This window comes from Acomys minous (assembly GCF_964271855.1).
Source record: "Acomys minous genome assembly, chromosome: 8".
Lineage (NCBI taxonomy): Eukaryota > Metazoa > Chordata > Mammalia > Rodentia > Muridae > Acomys > Acomys minous.
The window spans coordinates 8240518-8257184 of record NC_140489.1 but is presented as its reverse complement, the minus strand read 5'-3'; the positions used below and the strand labels follow the sequence as shown (position 1 = coordinate 8257184).

Below are 16667 nucleotides of genomic sequence, written 5' to 3'. Positions count from 1 at the left end.
TAGACCAGGCTGGCCTTGAAGTCCTAGAGATCCAAAGGCCTCTGCCTCCTGAGTGCTGGGATTAAAAGCTTGAACCAGCACACCTGGCTTTTGTGTGTGTGTGTGTGTGTGTGTGTGTGTGTGTGTGTGTGTGTGTGTGGTTTTTTGAGAGTGTCTCTCTGTGTAGCCTTGGCTTCCTGGACTCGCTTTGTAGACCAGGCTGGCCTCGAACTCACAGCTATCCACCTGCCTCTGCCTCCCGAGAGCTGGGATTAAAGGCGTGCGCCACCACGCCCAGCTTTTTTATTTATTTATTTATTTTTTAAATTCAGGGTCTCTCTGTTGTTTTAGCTGTCAGAGACCAAGCTGGCCTTCGACTCACAGAGCTCCTCTATCTTTGCTTCCCTGGTCTTGGGACTAAAGGTGTGTTTCACCATGGCTGGAACAAACAGTCTAGAAAGCAAGCAGGGGATTTTTCTTGTACCAGTGTGGAGTGTTTGCATGGAAACACAACTGGAAGAACAGCTGCTGTTATGAATCTTTTGCCTATACACATTTTACTTTATTTATTTATTTATTTATTTTTTTGTGGCCAGCATGGGTTCCTGGGGTATGGAGATGGGGGGGGGAGAGGGAGGGGCAGGGGCAGCTCGCTCTCTTGCCCGTATGTGTTTGTGTGTGTGTGTGTGTGTGTGTGTGTGTGTGTGTGTGTGTGTGTTGTGACCAGGTCTCATGTAGCCCAAGCAGGGTTTTAGTTGTTGTGTAGTCAAGGATGACTTTGAACTTCTGATCTTCCTGTTACCTCCTGAGTCCTGGCAGCCGGGCGAGCACTCTATCTACTGAGCTCCTTTGGTCCATTGTTAGGACTCAAATCAGGAGAGGACAGAGAGGGTTAGGTTGGATGGACGGAAGGAAGGAATGGTGTGTGGTGGCCGTGGTGAAGGTGGTAGCACTCAGATTTATGTATTTAATTTCTTTTTTTGTTGTTGTTTTCCTTGTTTTGGTTTTTTGAGACAGGGTTTCTCTCTGGAGCATTAGCTATCCTGGACTCACTTTGTAGACGAGGCTGGCCTTGAACTCACAGAGATCCACCTTCCTCTGCCTCCTGAGTGCTGGGATTAAAGGCATGCTCCACCACTGCCTGGCCTGTAGTGATTCTTAAGAAAGGACAGGAGGCTGGGTGTGGTGGCGCACACCAGGAAGTGATGCTGAGGGGCAGAGTCAGAAGGATTGTGCATTTGTAGCCAGCCTAGTTTGGTACAGGCTGCTAATCCAGAGGCAGGCAGATGTCCTGAGTTTGGGGGCAGCCTGGTCTACAGAGTGAGTTCCAGGCCACCCAGGACTATACAGAGAAACCCTGTCTTGAAAACCAAACAACAGGGTTGGAGAGATGGCTCAGAGGTTAAGAGCACTTACAGGCTGCTCTTCCAAAGGTCCTGAGTTCAATTCCCAGCAACCACATGGTGGCTCACAGCCATCTATAATGAGATCTAATGTCCTCTTCTGGTGTGCAGGCACACATGTAGGCAGGACACTGTATACATAATAAATAAATGAATCTTTAAAAAAAGAAAAAGAAAACCAAACAACAGCCCCTTTGTGGTGGCGCCTGCCTGTAATCCCAGTATTCAGCCCACCAGAAACATACAGAGCTTTGGGGAACACCTCCCATGCAGTGTCCTTCTAGTGACGTGTGCAAGAGCTTCCATGCGTGTGCAAGAGCTTCCATGCGTCTGCCCTCTTTCCCAGCATGCACCTGCACCTTCACCTTCACTGTGTGTGTGGGAGTTATGCAGCATCTCGGACCTGCAAGCTGCTTGTATATGGTCTTCCAGCCCCCCTTTGCTCTGTGTACTCACTCAGACCTGATAATTTCTACCACATTTTCTCTTTTTAGTTGAGGTGTCAGTCACATGACATAAAAACCCCCCATTCTAAAGGACAAGCCCAGCATCTGACTTAAGTTCCTAAAACATGAGGTATGGTGACTCACACCTTTGATCCCAGCACTTGGGAAGCTGTGTATGTGTGTGTGTGTGTGTGTGTGTGTACATAAGAAATTTCTCAAAAGAAGTTCAAGATTATCTTCAATTACACAGTGAATTAGAGGCCAGCATGGATTATATAGTTTCTGGAGCATTTTCATACTTGTTTCATTACTTATTTTATGAAACTAAGAAATGTACAGATCATTTCATGACTATCACGTTCCACGATCCCGTGAAGAGCTGAGGCCAGCGGATGTGACTTGAGGCCACACTAGAACACAGTCTGAGCCCTCACTCTGACTGAGGCTTCGCAAATACTGCCCACACTTCATGCTGCTTACAGTTGCCAACGAGGGTGGGGACCAAAATCTTAAACTCTCAGATACAAGAAGGACCCATCTGCCACAATAAAAATAGACTGATGAACATTGGACCTAGAATAGAACTTTAGAAAAAATTTATTTCTTATTTATACAGTGTTTAGTCCACATGTACACCTGCACACCAGATGAGGGCACCAGATCTCATTATAGATGGTTATGAGCCACCATGTGGTTGCTGGGAATTGAACTCAGGATCTTTGGAAGAGCAGACAGTGTCGTCATCATCGTCCCGTGCCTTGCTCATATGTTAGAGGGATGAAGTGAGCTCAGTGGGTATAATTTATAAGGAGGCAAGTTCCACCTCAGGAAGAACAACGACTGTCTTCAGAGTTCTGGAGCAGCCTGGCAAGGAAGGGCTCAAAGAGTGGCAAGTGCAGTCTCAGGGAGGGTGTCCTGAGACCCTGCTCCCAGCAGCCCACAGGAGCGCTGCTCAGGGCTGTGCTTTAGTGCCTGGCTCCCGCCATCACACCTGCCTCAGTTCTCAGGATCGCTGGAGCCCCAGACACATTCGGATACTTTGGAATTCTCCCTTCCCACTTTCCCAGCAGTCTCCAGTCTCTCTCCCACCTGCGTGTCTCCTCTTCCCTCTGCCCCTCTGCCCCCCCCCCCATCTTTGCCTGTATGTGTGTGTGTCTGTGCGTGTGTGTGTCCGTCTGTCTGTCTCAGGGCCTTGGCTTGGCCTTGATGTGCAGTCTGAGCTAGTCTCCTGTGTTCTCCAGTGGCCTCTGTGTTCTTACAAATGCTGTATCCAGGGCCTAGCTCAAGAATATGTTTTGATATAATGCTTGACTCATTTTGTCTGGGGAAGATCAGACATTCATGTTTCATTACTGGGAATGTAACCTTGCGATCAGAGGGAAGCAATAAGCGGAGAAGGGCCACATGTTTTTCTCCTTCGCCAGTTGAATCCTGGTATCCCTGCCCTCTTCCTGCTCATGGGAACCCAGTTACGCTTACAGCGTGGTCTCCATTAAAGCTGGCCAGACAGTGTCTCACTTCACTGTTGAGGACCTCGAAGAAGAGAGCACACATCTGCTTTCAGGGAGCTGCAGTCACTTTCTGGCCAGCATCCCATCTTCCTAGCTTGCTATCCAGTACACATGTGCAGCAATGACCTTACAGGCCATGTGCCTTATGAGTGCACAGCAAGCATACTAACTGAGGACTCTGTTGTTGTGTTCTCTCAGTGAAAAAGGACAGTGTGTGCACGTATGCATGTGCGCATGTGTGTGATCTTTTTCTCCCCCAGAGAGGGTCTCTCTGTGTAGCCCTGGCTGTCCTGGACTCACTTTGTAGACCAGGCTGGCCTCGGACTCACAGAGATCCACCTGCCTCTGCCTCCCGAGTGCTGGGATTAGAGGTGTGAGCCAACATTGCCTGGTTTATAGTTTTTAAAGATCTACTTAATTTTGTTTATGTGTGTTGGTATTTCGCCTCTATATGTGTGTATGCATGTGTGTCTGTATTTGTTTATATGTTTATCTATGTGTTTCTGTGCACAGTGCCTACAGAGGTCAAAAGACAGTTACAGATAATTGTGAGCTGACAAGTGGGTGCTGGGAACTGAGTTCAGATCCTCTGGAAGAGCCAGTGTTTTAACTGATGAGCTGTCCCACCAGTTCTGTAAATGATTTGAAACTGTCACTGTTCGCTGTTTAAAGATGTAACATCAGGCCTGGAGAGATGGCTCAGAGGCTAAGCGCACTGACTGCTCTTCAGGAGGTCATGAGTTCAATTCCCAGCAAGCACATGGTGGCTCACAGCCATCTATAATGTGATCTGATGCCCTCTTCTGGCCTGCAGGTGTACATGCAGGTAGAACACTGTATACATAATAATAAATTAAAAAAAAAAAAGATGTAACATCAACAAAGGTCTTATGAAGTGTCTGGTTTCTTCTCCGCTCTAGAATGTATGACAGCATGTCCACGATGGTGTACATAAAGGAGGAGAAGCTGGAGAAGCTGACGCAGGATGAGATCATCTCTAAGACGAAGCAGGTGATCCAGGGCCTGGAAGCCCTGAAGAATGAGCACAACTCCATCCTGCAGAGCTTGCTGGAGACGCTGAAGTGCTTAAAGAAGGAGGATGAGAGCAACCTGGTGGAGGAGAAGTCCAGCATGATCCGCAAGTCCTTGGAGATGCTGGAGCTTGGCCTGAGCGAGGCGCAGGTACCGAGGGCGCATTAGTCACGGTTGTTCTTGGGGGTGCGTGTGGACCAGCACCTAGTCACACAGCGAGCCCAGGACCACATTGCTGAGTGTTTTTGAGGAGCTCTGATGTAGGGGTGAGGACAGTGGAAGCGTACGTGTCTGTACGTGCTTCCCCAGAGGACTTGTGGTCAGTAAAGCTAGTTAAAATCCAGTGCCCCGGCTGGGCTGTGGTAGCGTCTGCCTTTAATCCCAGCACCAGGGAGGCAGAGGCAGGCAGATCTCTGAGTTCAAGCCAGTGTGGTCTACAGAGTGAGACAGCCACGGCTACACAGAGAGACCCTGTCTTGAAAACAAAACAAAACATAAAACTCAGTGCACATGCATGCACAGGAAGGTTAAGACAACAGCCCATGGGGACCCACCACGTGAGTTGCAAGGGCTGGACTCATGCATTCAGGCTTGGTAGCAAGCTCCATTACATAACTTGCCAGCATCCAGTTCTGTTGTTGAAAGGTGCTAGGAACGTGGAATCTTTCCCTTTTTTTTTGGCTTGGAAGTGATAGGTTTTAATTACGGAAGTAGGAAAGATCCTGCCTTCTGGTGTTTTGTATTTTATACTGAGGAGGGTGGTAGCTCAGTTACTATGTTTTGACCAGGACAGGCAAATACAGGGTCTGCAGACAGCGCAGGCTGAAGCGCCCGGCTCCTTCTGCCTCTGCCTCAGTATCGCCTGGAGTGGGCGGTATTGCCCGCTGTTGGTGGTAGCCGCAGAGGGTCTTCTCCTGTCTCAGTGGTGAGGATGGTGTGCATGCTGCCTTCCCAGCTCCAGCTTTGGGCCCTCGCCTGCCTGCACTCTGAACACACACACAACACACCCAGGCGGAAGGAGGCTCATGCAAAGTCAGGCTGGCTGGTCTGCATAGGAAGCGGGATGCTCAGGAGAGGAGACATGTGTGTTTCTGGTCCACAGAAGGTGGGGTGTAGCCGCTCCAGGCTTACGGTACTGTGAGCCTCTGTAACCCATGAAGGGTGAAAGGAGGGATACAGATCTTGTTTACATGCACGTAGAGGACACATTGTGAGTGTGACTGGAGCTGCAGTGTGTAAATGTCTCTTCTGGTCAGGTGATGATGGCCCTGTCCAATCACCTGAATGCTGTGGAGTCAGAGAAGCAGAAACTACGAGCTCAGGTCCGTCGTCTGTGCCAGGAGAACCAGTGGCTGCGGGACGAGCTGGCCAACACGCAGCAGAAGCTGCAGAAAAGTGAGCAGTCCGTGGCTCAGCTGGAGGAAGAGAAGAAGCACCTGGAGTTCATGAACCAGCTGAAGAAATACGACGACGACATCTCTCCCTCGGTGAGTGGTGCCCACGCTCAGCAAGGCGGAGAGGCAGCCTCAGAGCAAGCCTTAGGAGGCCATCCCGGTAATCCCAGTGCTGGGAGGCGCAGGCAGGAGAATCGCTGCAAGTTCAAGGCCAGCCTGGCCTGCATAGTGACTACCAGGCCAGCCAGAGCTCCATAGCAAAGGCCCTGCCTGGAAAGGTGGAGTAGGAACGCCGGTCTTGGCTTCCAACTGGGGAGCTTGCTGTTCCGTTCCGCTCACAGGCTGGTTTTAGTTCCTCGTGTTTGTGCTCAGATCCCGGACTCGGCTTTCCCACTGGTGCATCCTGCTCCCGGCTGTGTTGTTTTGCCCCTTTGGCTCTTTTTGCACTGAGTGGTACTTGTTGGTACTCTGGGCTAGTTTAGTGGGCTTCTGTGTTTCGGTGATGGAGATGGACCTGCTCATGCAGATGCGCTCCACTGTGTAGTGGCCCTGGTTCTCACACCCTTTGGCCATCTTTCATTTGCACAGTCTCCAGTTGTTTGTCTTTCATGGGCTTGGTATCTTTGAAGACTGCGTTATGCACCCCTGTGGGAGTTTTCTGAAGGTGAGGTTTCTCTCTCCAGAGGCCGTGCTGTCCCCCTCATAGTCAGGCCCGTTCCTTACCCGGTCAGGCTGGCTGCTCTCCTCACGCTGGCATCACTGTTCTTTCCTTGTGCACCATGCAGAACTCTGTTGAAGCTATGGTGTAAAAGTGACAGGTTTTAGCTCCTCTTGGGGCCCCTAGTGTACTCCACCACAGGCACGGGACCAGGGACTTCCTCCCTCTATTGCTTTGGGAATTATAGGTGCATCAGTTTTTTTTCCTAATCATTATTTACTTACTTATTTATTTATTTATTTATTTATTTATTTATTTTCAGCAAGACTTTGCTTGTCTGTGGGAACTTCCTAGGAACAGTTGAAGAAGCTAAGGTCTAGAAACGCAGTCAGGGCCTGTCTTGTCATGCGTGGCCTGCAGTTGTTTCCTAGTTCTAGTCTAGCAAACCCTCTCTTGCTCCTTTTTATCTGCTTTTTTTTTTTTTAATTTTTAAATGGGGGGGGGGTTGGTTATCTAGCCACAGGCCTTGCGCAAGGTGTGCGAGTTTAGCAAACTAAATCGATGGAGCGCTGCACTGCAGATGACCACACACCAGGTTCTAAGGCCTGGCCGTCCAGTCTGGCCTGTGGTAGATGAAAGGGCGCACCGTGCTGAGGGTTGTAGGCGGCATGTGGCTCTGTGGAGTGAAGGCTGCCCTGGGTCTCTTGTAGGAGGACAAAGACTCTGACTCTGCCAAAGAGCCGCTGGACGACCTCTTCCCAAACGACGAGGACGACGCGGGACAAGGAAGTGAGTCGCAGCGTGTGGCTGTCGCTGGCCGCGCCGCCCAGGACGTTCCTGTCATGGTTTGCAGAGCCTGTGCTTAGCCTGTGGAATGGATTTTAAAAAGTTATTTTAGCCTGGCAGTAGTGGTGCACATCTGTAATCCGAGCACTCAGAGAGGCAGAGGCAGGCAGATTTCTGTGAGCTTGAAGTTAGCCTGGTCTACAGAGTGAGCCCAGGACAGCCAAGGCTACACAGAGAAATCCTGTCTTGGAAAAACCAAAAAAGTTAAAAAAAAAAAAATGTGTATGAGCCGGGTGTGGTGGCGCACACCTTTAACCCCAGCACTTGGGAGTCCGAGGCAGGAGGTTCTCTGTGAGTTCAAGGCCAGCCTGGTCTACAAAGGGAGTCCAGGACAGCCAAGGCTACACAGAGAAACCCTGTCTCAAAAAAAAAAATGTATATGAATGTTTCATTTGCATGTATGCATATCCACTAGTGGTCTGGTGCCTGCAGAGGTCAGAAGAGGGTGGCAGAGGCCCTAGAACTGTAATTACAGCTGTAATGAGCTACCATGTGGGTGCTGGGAACTGAACCCCAATTGTTTGCAAGAATAGTAAGTATTTGCTCTTCACCACTGAACTGTCTTTTTAGCGCCAGACCTCAGGCCCTGATCCTTTTGCCTCATCCTCCAGTTCTGGGATTACAGTGTGGGCCACTTACCTGTGCCCCACCCCCCATCGTTAGTGTGTGTTGGGATATTAGCATATAGACCAGACGACAGGAAGCAGACTTACAGGTCTTTACAAAAGTCAGAGCCACCTGCTCTTCCTGTTTCTCACCTGGAGGAATCCTGTGGAGTCCTTGGTCTGTAGGACTCAGGCCCGGATAGGCTGTTTCTCTTTGCCTTGCTCAGGGATTACCAGGAAAGTGCATGAGCATGTGCACTAACTGGAAGTAGGATGTAAGGCTCAGCACTAACCACGCTGCCATATCGGGCTCAGTGCTAACCACGCTGCCACGTCTCTTCTCTGTGCAGTCCAGCAGCAACACAGCAGCGCTGCAGCCGCGGCCCAGCAGGGCGGCTACGAGATCCCCGCGAGGTTGCGCACACTCCACAACCTGGTGATCCAGTATGCTTCACAGGGGCGTTACGAGGTAGCAGTGCCACTCTGCAAGCAGGCCCTGGAGGACCTGGAGAAGACTTCGGGCCACGACCACCCCGATGTGGCCACCATGCTCAACATCCTGGCCCTGGTGTACAGGCTAGTCCTTGGGTTACTGCGCTCACTTCCTGAGAGACGGCTTTGAGCTGGCCTGTTTTTCCCAGTGTTCCACAGCCCTCTATGGAACAGCTCTCCATTTTCCCATGCACTTCAGACAGCCAGCAGTTAATCTAGAATAGTCTGCCAGCTTGGTGGTAGGGGTCTCACAGGACCAGAGAGGGTGCCCTGGGCCAGCTTTTCCTGAGTAGCCAATTATGCCTTCCTCACTGATCAACTCAGTCATTTTTACTTTAAAAATGTTTTGTTTTATGTGTGTGAGAACTTTGCCTGTATGTGTCTGTACACCTGCAGTGCCCTGGAGGTCAGACGAGGTCTCCTGACTGCAGTTACAGTAATTGTGAACCGCCGAGTGTGGGGGTTCTCTGCTCTCCAGCAGTGTTTAGTCACTTTACTATGCAAATGAATGTCTCTAAGCACTGGCCACACATTTGAGCTTTTTCTCTTTTAAGATAGTCTCCTAAAATAGGTTTTTATAAAGTTCTGATAGTTTGGGCCCTGCATGGTAGCATTCCTTTAATCCGAGCACTTGGGAGGCAGAGGCAGGCCGATCTCTGTGAGTTCGAGGCTGCCTGGTCTACAAAGTGAGTCCAGGATAGTCAAGGCTACACAGAGAAACCCTGTCTTGGAAAACAAAGACAAACAAAGTTCTGATGGTTCTGTCCAGTTGTTTTCTAGAGGGGTGATGGATGCCCTTTTTGCTCCTACCCAGTACCTGCGTGTAGGCAGCATTGGCCTTGGTCACTTCATCCTTGTCAGTGGGTGACTGAGGTCTCGTTGCAGTATGTATTGTTTTGAGTATATATTTTAAGTCGTCTACATTCTTCTCTGAATGTTATGATATCTATTTTTCTTGTACAATTTTACAGTGCTCTAAATTTTTTCTTTTTAATCTGAATTTCCTGGCCTGAGCCTTTGACTGAGCAGGTCTAGGGCAGCTATGGGTCTCTGCTGACTTCTGGCTTCAGCGGACCACTGCAGGCAAAGGGTCTGTTCTGTCTGATCCATACGTGGGCTCTGTCCACTGCTCTGTGCTGCCTCCCTAGACCAGCGCTGCAGGGAGTTTGAAAATTGCCTTTTGAAAAGGTTCAGGATGACTTGTGGTAGAAAGTGTACGTGAACCCTGGCCTCAGCCCTCAGTGTCAGCAGTGGCTTGCTAGCTGGCTGCCTGCTGGGCATCGTGCCCTCCAGCTGAGCACGGAATGTGTGTTTTGGTTTAGGGATCAGAACAAGTACAAGGATGCAGCTAACCTGCTGAACGACGCCCTGGCGATCCGGGAGAAAACCCTGGGCAGAGACCACCCCGCGGTGTGTATACGCTTCTTCCGTCCTTGACGGCTTGTTTTCTCCAGTACATTTTTGTCCAGCTCATCCCAGTGCCCAGCTCAACAGGGAGGGTCTGAGAGCCACCGTGTCCCAGATGGCACCGGTAGGGCCTGCTCATGTACTCTGGTCACTTCTGATTTGAAAAGTCACCTTCTCAGATCACTGGCCCACTTCACCTTGATCCAGAATCAAATCGCATGTCCCTCTAGATTTGGTCTCCAGACTTTGTGTTGTCTTCTCACAGAGCCTGGTCACCTCTGCACAGAGATCTGCCAGAGAAAATCGAAGAATCAAGCCTATGCTGATTTGTTTAACTTGACTGATCTGTTCTGTAGTGGACCCCTCTGATGTGATGAGTGTGTCACCATGCATGTGGGGGGTCTAGGACTCACCTCTGTGGCATCTCTAAAGTGGCTTGTTGTGGCCTTCTGTCTTGGCAGGTGGCAGCGACTCTGAACAACCTGGCAGTACTGTACGGCAAGCGAGGCAAGTACAAGGAGGCTGAGCCGCTGTGCAAACGAGCCCTGGAGATTCGAGAGAAGGTGAGTGTGTGTGTGTGTGTGTGTGTGTGTGTGTGTGTGTGTGTGTGAGAGAGAGAGAGAGAGAGAGAGAGAGAGAGAGAGAGAGAGAGAGAGAGAGAGAGAGAGAGAATGACAGCGTTTTAAGGTTTGAGCACTGAGCACAGGGATATGTTATATTACTACTTCCTGACAGTGACTCCTGGGACGGCAGAGCGCCCTAACACAGAACCCATTTGTGTGAGCGTGTGGGCATGTGGTAGGGTGGCGGCTTCCTGTGTAGTGTCCGGAGAGGAGGCTCTTGAGAGGCAGGCGGCCAGTGTGGCGTCTCTGCATTGCACTGGTGTCATGTGCTTGTTATTAAAGATAGTTCGATGTAAGAATAACTTTACTGTCAGGTGTGGTGGCACACGCCTTTGATCCCAGCAGACGGCCAGGCTGCTGCACATAGTGAGTCCAGGACAGTCAGGGCTACATAGAGAAACCCTGTCTCAAAACCAGACAAGATTAAATTTACTGGAGCTAGAGAGGTGGCCAGCAGTTAAGGGCACTGCGACTATTACAGAAGACTCAGGTCCCAGCACCCACATGGCAGCTCAGAGCGCTAACTCCAGTTATAGGAGATTCAAAGTTTTCTTGTGGCTTCAGTGGGCATCAGGTGTGCATGTGGGGCACAGACACATGCATGCAAAACACTCATATACATAAGTAAATCTTTTTTTCTTCAAGACAGGGTATTTCTATGTAGCCTTGGCTGTCCTAGACTCACTTTGTAGACTAGGCTGGCCTCGAACTCACAGAGATTCACCCACCTCTGCCTCTGTGAGTGCTGGGATTAAAGACATGTGCCACCACACCCAGCTCAAAGAACCCTCAAATTGATTAAAGTGCTTTGTGAGGAACTTCTTGCCTGTCAGGAACACTGTCCTTTGGTTGGCTAGGGCCCAAGATGGACCAGCTGTAGGACAGAGCAACAGGAGAGGTGAAGGAAGGGGCTCCCTCCCCCCAGTCAGCTTTCCTGGGAAGCTCTGTGTTTGATCTGAGTGTTGTCTAGCTGATGTCACAGTTTCAGAGGCAGGGCAAGGCAGGCACGTGGAGAAGATGCTGGCAGTGTGCATGAGCGAGGCACTGTGCTCAGAGACCAGTGCCTGGCCAGCTTTTTGGGTTTGTTTTTATTTTTTTCTGAGACTGTGTAGCCCTGGCTGTCCTGGAACTCACAGAGATCAGCCTGCCTCTGCCTCCCAAGTGCTGGGACTGAAGGTGTGTCCACCACACCCAGTGCTTGACCAGGTTTGGAGGAAATTAAGTGTGAATTTATTCTTCCATCTGTGCCGGGCAACTTTTCTAGTCAGAGCGCTGAGGGAAAGACAGCACACTCTTGTGTTGCATTCTAGGGGAAGGATTAGCAAGATGGTTTGGGTGGTGAGACTTGGTAGAAAAGACTAGTAGGCGTGCTTATGAGGCGTCGGCACGGTGGGGGAGGCTCCAGGTGTGAGGTGCAGGGACCTGAGGCATTCTGTTTCTGGGGCTGCATGGAGCATGCAGGCAGCTGGGGTGGCGCGTGTAGATTAAGGTAATGAAAACCTTCCTGAAGCAGCTCCCTTAGCTTCTGGTAGGTTCCATAGCAGCACCTGCTGTGAGTTAGACAGAGCTGCTGAGGGGTGTGGAGGTTCATGCCTATAATCTCAGCCCCCGAGAGGCTGAAGCCGAACTGCCGAGAGTTCAAAACTAGTCTGGGTTAAATAGCAAGTTCCAGGCTGGCCTGCACGACAGAGTGAGACTCAGACTAACAAACAACACCTCCACCACTCAAAAGAGCCAGGTGTGGTGGCTCAAGCCCGTGGCTCTTGGTGGGAAGAGGCAGGAGCATCTGAAGTTCAGGTTAGCCCCGCTACGATGTGCTGTGTGTGTTCCAACAGGAAAACAAAGACGTTAAGGAGATGAGCAAGGCGAGGTCAGCAGACCCCAGCTGCCCCACTATTGTGTGTGTGGGCACACAGGAGCATTAGTCTCATGTGGAAGTCAGAGGACAAGTCTGTTTCTCTCAGCTCCCAGACATCTCACCAGGATTGGGGTCCTGCAAGGGTCTCCATCTGTGTGTGGAGCACAGCGAGTTCTGCTTTAGAAGAACCCTCCAGCGGAGGGGGGCGATGAGGAAATGGCGGTGTTTCTGATTCAGTGTTTTTAACCTCAGGTCCTGGGAAAGGATCATCCTGATGTTGCCAAGCAGTTAAATAACTTGGCCTTGCTGTGCCAGAACCAGGGCAAGTATGAGGAGGTGGAGTATTACTACCAGAGGGCCCTGGAGATCTACCAGACGAAGCTAGGACCCGATGACCCCAATGTGGCCAAGACCAAGAATAACCTGGTACGCTCCACGGGGCCGGCGTCCCTGCCTCTGAGAGTCCACTCGAGTTTCTGTGCGAAGGCGCTAAGTGCTGTGCTTTATTTGAAGGCTTCCTGTTACCTGAAACAAGGGAAGTTCAAACAAGCGGAAACACTGTACAAGGAGATTCTCACCCGTGCACATGAACGCGAGTTTGGATCTGTGGATGGTAAGAAATATCTTAAGCAAATTGTATTATTAAAAAGAATTGTTTCCAACTTGCACTTGGCCATAATATCCAAGACCCCACAGTGTTTTCTTTCTTTCTTTCTTTCTTTCTTTCTTTCTTTCTTTCTTTCTTTCTTTCTTTCTTTCTTTCATGTTTTATTTTATGTTGTCTTAGTTTCTGTTGACCAAGGCAGTTTATAAAAGAAAGCATTTAAACACCTTGCAGTCACTGACAGCCTTCGAAGTCATCTGCCCCATGATTACTGTGGAGCCTTGGCTTTCCTGAAGCTCCGTGAAGCTCAGGGTAGCCTGAGCCTCAACACGCCGACTCCCCCGGCTCCCGAGTGCTGGGATTAAAGGCATGTGCCACCATGCCTGGCTCCAGTTTGGTTTGTTTGTGTTTTTTTTTTTTAAACATGGTTTTTCTGTGTAGCCCTGGCTGTCCTGGAGCTTGCTCTGTAGACCAGGCTGGCTTTGAACTCAGAGATCCACCTGCCTCTGCCTCCCAAGCAGCACCACTACCTGACTGGCTTTGTTTCTTCTTCCCTAGATGAAAACAAGCCCATTTGGATGCACGCTGAAGAGAGAGAAGAGTGCAAGGTGAGGCTGCCGCCTGGGGGCCGCTGGGCTGCTGCCTGCATCTGGCTTCACTCATGACCCTTCTCTGTTGCGATTAGGGAAAGCAGAAGGAAGGGGCGTCCTTTGGAGAGTACGGTGGCTGGTACAAAGCCTGCAAGGTGGACAGGTGAGTGCCCAGCCCGCAGGCCAGACAGGCAATGGCAGCACGGGCCGGACGTTAAGGATCTAGTCCCATGGCCCCTATTTCCCTTAAATTCTATTTAACAATCTGACCATTGAGCTGGTGAGAGGGCTGGGAGCTGAGAGAAACACAGACTTGTCCTCTGGCTTCCACATGAGACTAATGCTCATGTGTGCCCACACACACAATAGTAACAGTCGGTAGTGAAATAAAGGAAAAAAAAAAACCCAGGCACGGTGACACAGACCTCTAATTCCAGTACCCGAGCGGCAGATGCAGAGGGATCTTTGTGAGGTTGGGGTTGGTACAGGGAGTTCAGGCTAGTCAGGGCCACGGTGTGAGGCCCTGTCTGGAAATGACACAAGAAGCTGAGTGTTTTCCCAATGAGATCATTTACACTTAACCCACACTCACTCACAGAGGGACAGCAGCGTGGGTGTGGCCATCAGTGCTCTTCCCTGACCAGCTCCTCACTGAAGGTGACACTTGATGAGGAATTGCACACATGCCTGTGCTCCCGCCGTGGGCCCTGTGCGCCATTCCTTAGTCTTGGCTTCCTTCCTCTAAGGCTCAGTGTCCTCACCCATGTCAGGGAAACTTAGCTGACTCTGGTTTATCATAAATATTCCTCTGTCCCTTTGCACTCACTGATGCGAAGGGATTCATCTTCCCATTTCTCATGCTGGTGCTATCGTCATTTCTGTGACTGAGATGCCTGTCTGTCTAGCGAGAACACAGCCCTGGACCAGAGTGAGGCCAGGGTTTTTCTTTTCTTTTCTTTCTTTCTTTTTATTTTTGTGTGTTTTTTTTTTTGAGACAAGGTTTCTTTGTGTATCCTTGCCTGTCCAGGAATCACTCTGTAGACCAGGCTGGGTTTAAACTCGCAGAGATCTGCCTGCCTCTGCCTCCTGAGTGCTGGGATTAAAAGTGTGTGCCACCACTGCCCGGCTTTATTTATAGCTTTTCATTTTGTCATGGTGCCTTGCTATGTGACTCATGTTGGCCTTGAACTCTTGCTGTGTGCACTTCCTGAGTGTTAGGATTACATGGGTTATACACCATGCCAGGCTGTTTCTGACTTCACATGTATACACACATGTGTGTATGGGTGCGTTTAGCTGTGTATATGCGTGTGGAAGCCAGAGCAACGTTGACTTTTAGTGTCTTCTATTAGTCTCTACCTAATTTTTTGGGACAGGATTTCTCCCTGAATGTAGAGCTGTTTGGCTAGACTGGGTCCTAGACTCGCTTTATAGACCAGCCTGGCCTCAAACTCACAATGATCTGCCTGCCTCTGCCTCCCAAGTGCTAGGATTAAAGGCGTGGCTCAGATCCATGTTTCTAACTTATAGCAAGACTTCTCTGTCCAGGTGGCTACTCTCCCATCCTGACTTATGCCTCCTGTTTGATGGACAGTGTCTCCACAGCTGTCAGGTCAGGAGGCTCTGCTGAGACGCAGGAGCTATGCCCAGCACACAGCAAGCTTTGCCTGCAGGGGCATGTGCTCACCCCTGGCAGACTAGCCGTGTGCTTCTGTGGCCATGCCACAGGCTCCCACAGGCTCTGGGAAGATGCCATGGTGTTCCTGCAGAGAGCTGTGAGGATCCTCAGGCTACTTGAGTGGAAACGCTCTGTTGCCTGTGTCTGCACCAGAGCAGACTAGGTGCCAACCACTGCCTAGCATCTGTGCCCTTCGGCCTGGAGAGTCACCACACAGAGCGTGCGTGCTGATGACAGCGCTGTCCTGCGACTTGCACTTACTGCGTCTCTGTTGTGTGCACTCTTGCAGTCCTACTGTCACAACCACTTTGAAAAACCTTGGAGCACTTTACCGACGGCAGGGGAAATTTGAAGCTGCAGAAACATTGGAAGAAGCCGCCATGAGGTCACGTAAACAGGTGTGCTCAGCACTTCTGTCAAACAAATCTGTTGGAACTTTCATGTGATGGCCTTGTATGTGGGTTATTGAGAGCTTCATTTGGGCTTAGGCTCAGTGAGAACTGCGGGAAGAAAGGGTTTATTTAATTATTTATTTTGGAGATGCTAGAACATGGGTTTCTTGGGGGCGGTGTGTCACATACCCGTAATCCCAGCACCTGCGAGGCAGGTAAGTCTCTTGAGTTTGTGGGTTTGAGGCTAGCCTAGTCCTATGAAGTGAGTCCTAGGACAGCCTGGGCTGCATAGACTATCTTTACAAAACAAAACAAAAGCACAGGTTTTGGTGCAGCCTTTCACGTGCTGTGTAATGTGGTTTTACTGCACTCAGGCCTCATCACCCCCTCAAATCACGTGTTTTTAGCAACTTAATTTATTTGTCTAAAATGTTCAAAGGGGCCAGGTGTGGTGGCCTCTCAGAACTCAGTGCAGAGGTGGCTGAGGCAGGAAGGTTGACCATTTGAGGCTAACCTGCTTTGTAGGAGACCTTGTGTCAAGAAACTAAAAAGGTAAATGAGAAAGAAAGGACGGAAGAGCGCTCCCCACGAGCTCACAGCTGGTGTGAGGCACCTCCTTGGTGGGGCTGCCCCTGTGGTCCGCAGCTGTGCTGCTGTCTCCGCAGGGTCTGCCGTCCAGGCTTTGCTCTAGATTGCAGCCTGGGCTTCAGTAACAGGAGCTACCAGGCTCTCGTAGGTCCAGAGAATGGCCGATAGTGCTCCTCTGGGGGTGCTCCTCAGCAGGCAGCCACAGAAGCTCTGAACAGAAAGACAGATTATGTGCCACAGGGGCGTCCTGTCACACAGCAGGGCAGGATTTGGGGCACGTGCCAGGGTTGTCATTGTTATTTGAGGCAGGGATGCAGGTTGTTTCCTGGGCTGGATTCCAACGCTAGCCTAGGGTAACCTTGAGCTTCCGGAGCTTCCTGCCTCCACCTCCAAGTGCTGAGATTGCAGGCGTGCACCATCAGCTCTGGTGTGTGCGGTGTTGGTGAGAGAACACAGTGTGCATGCTGGGCGAGCACTTAGCCGTGTTGCCAGCCCAGTTCTTGCAGTGCGCTGTTCATTATCTGGGCTCTGTATTTGCTTACAGCACTTATTTTGTTTTAA

General features: G+C 50.4%; 1 protein-coding gene across 17 annotated transcripts in view; it reads left to right on the top strand.

Annotated features, from left to right (window-relative positions):
• Positions 1-16667, top strand: part of KLC1 (kinesin light chain 1) — a 39583-nt gene that overhangs the window by 6300 nt on the left and 16616 nt on the right. For all 17 annotated transcript variants that reach the window (XR_014780955.1, XR_014780956.1, XM_084791981.1 and 14 more), the window contains exons 2-12: positions 4260-4521; positions 5628-5858; positions 7134-7212; positions 8225-8450; positions 9689-9776; positions 10235-10336; positions 12507-12680; positions 12768-12867; positions 13417-13466; positions 13544-13611; positions 15416-15524. Coding sequence is in view for 15 of the 17 variants with exons in the window: in XM_084791981.1 (XP_084648107.1) it covers positions 4261-4521; positions 5628-5858; positions 7134-7212; positions 8225-8450; positions 9689-9776; positions 10235-10336; positions 12507-12680; positions 12768-12867; positions 13417-13466; positions 13544-13611; positions 15416-15524 (1488 nt within the window). In the remaining 2 variants the exon portion in view is untranslated. The remainder of the gene's footprint in view (positions 1-4259; positions 4522-5627; positions 5859-7133; positions 7213-8224; positions 8451-9688; positions 9777-10234; positions 10337-12506; positions 12681-12767; positions 12868-13416; positions 13467-13543; positions 13612-15415; positions 15525-16667) is intronic.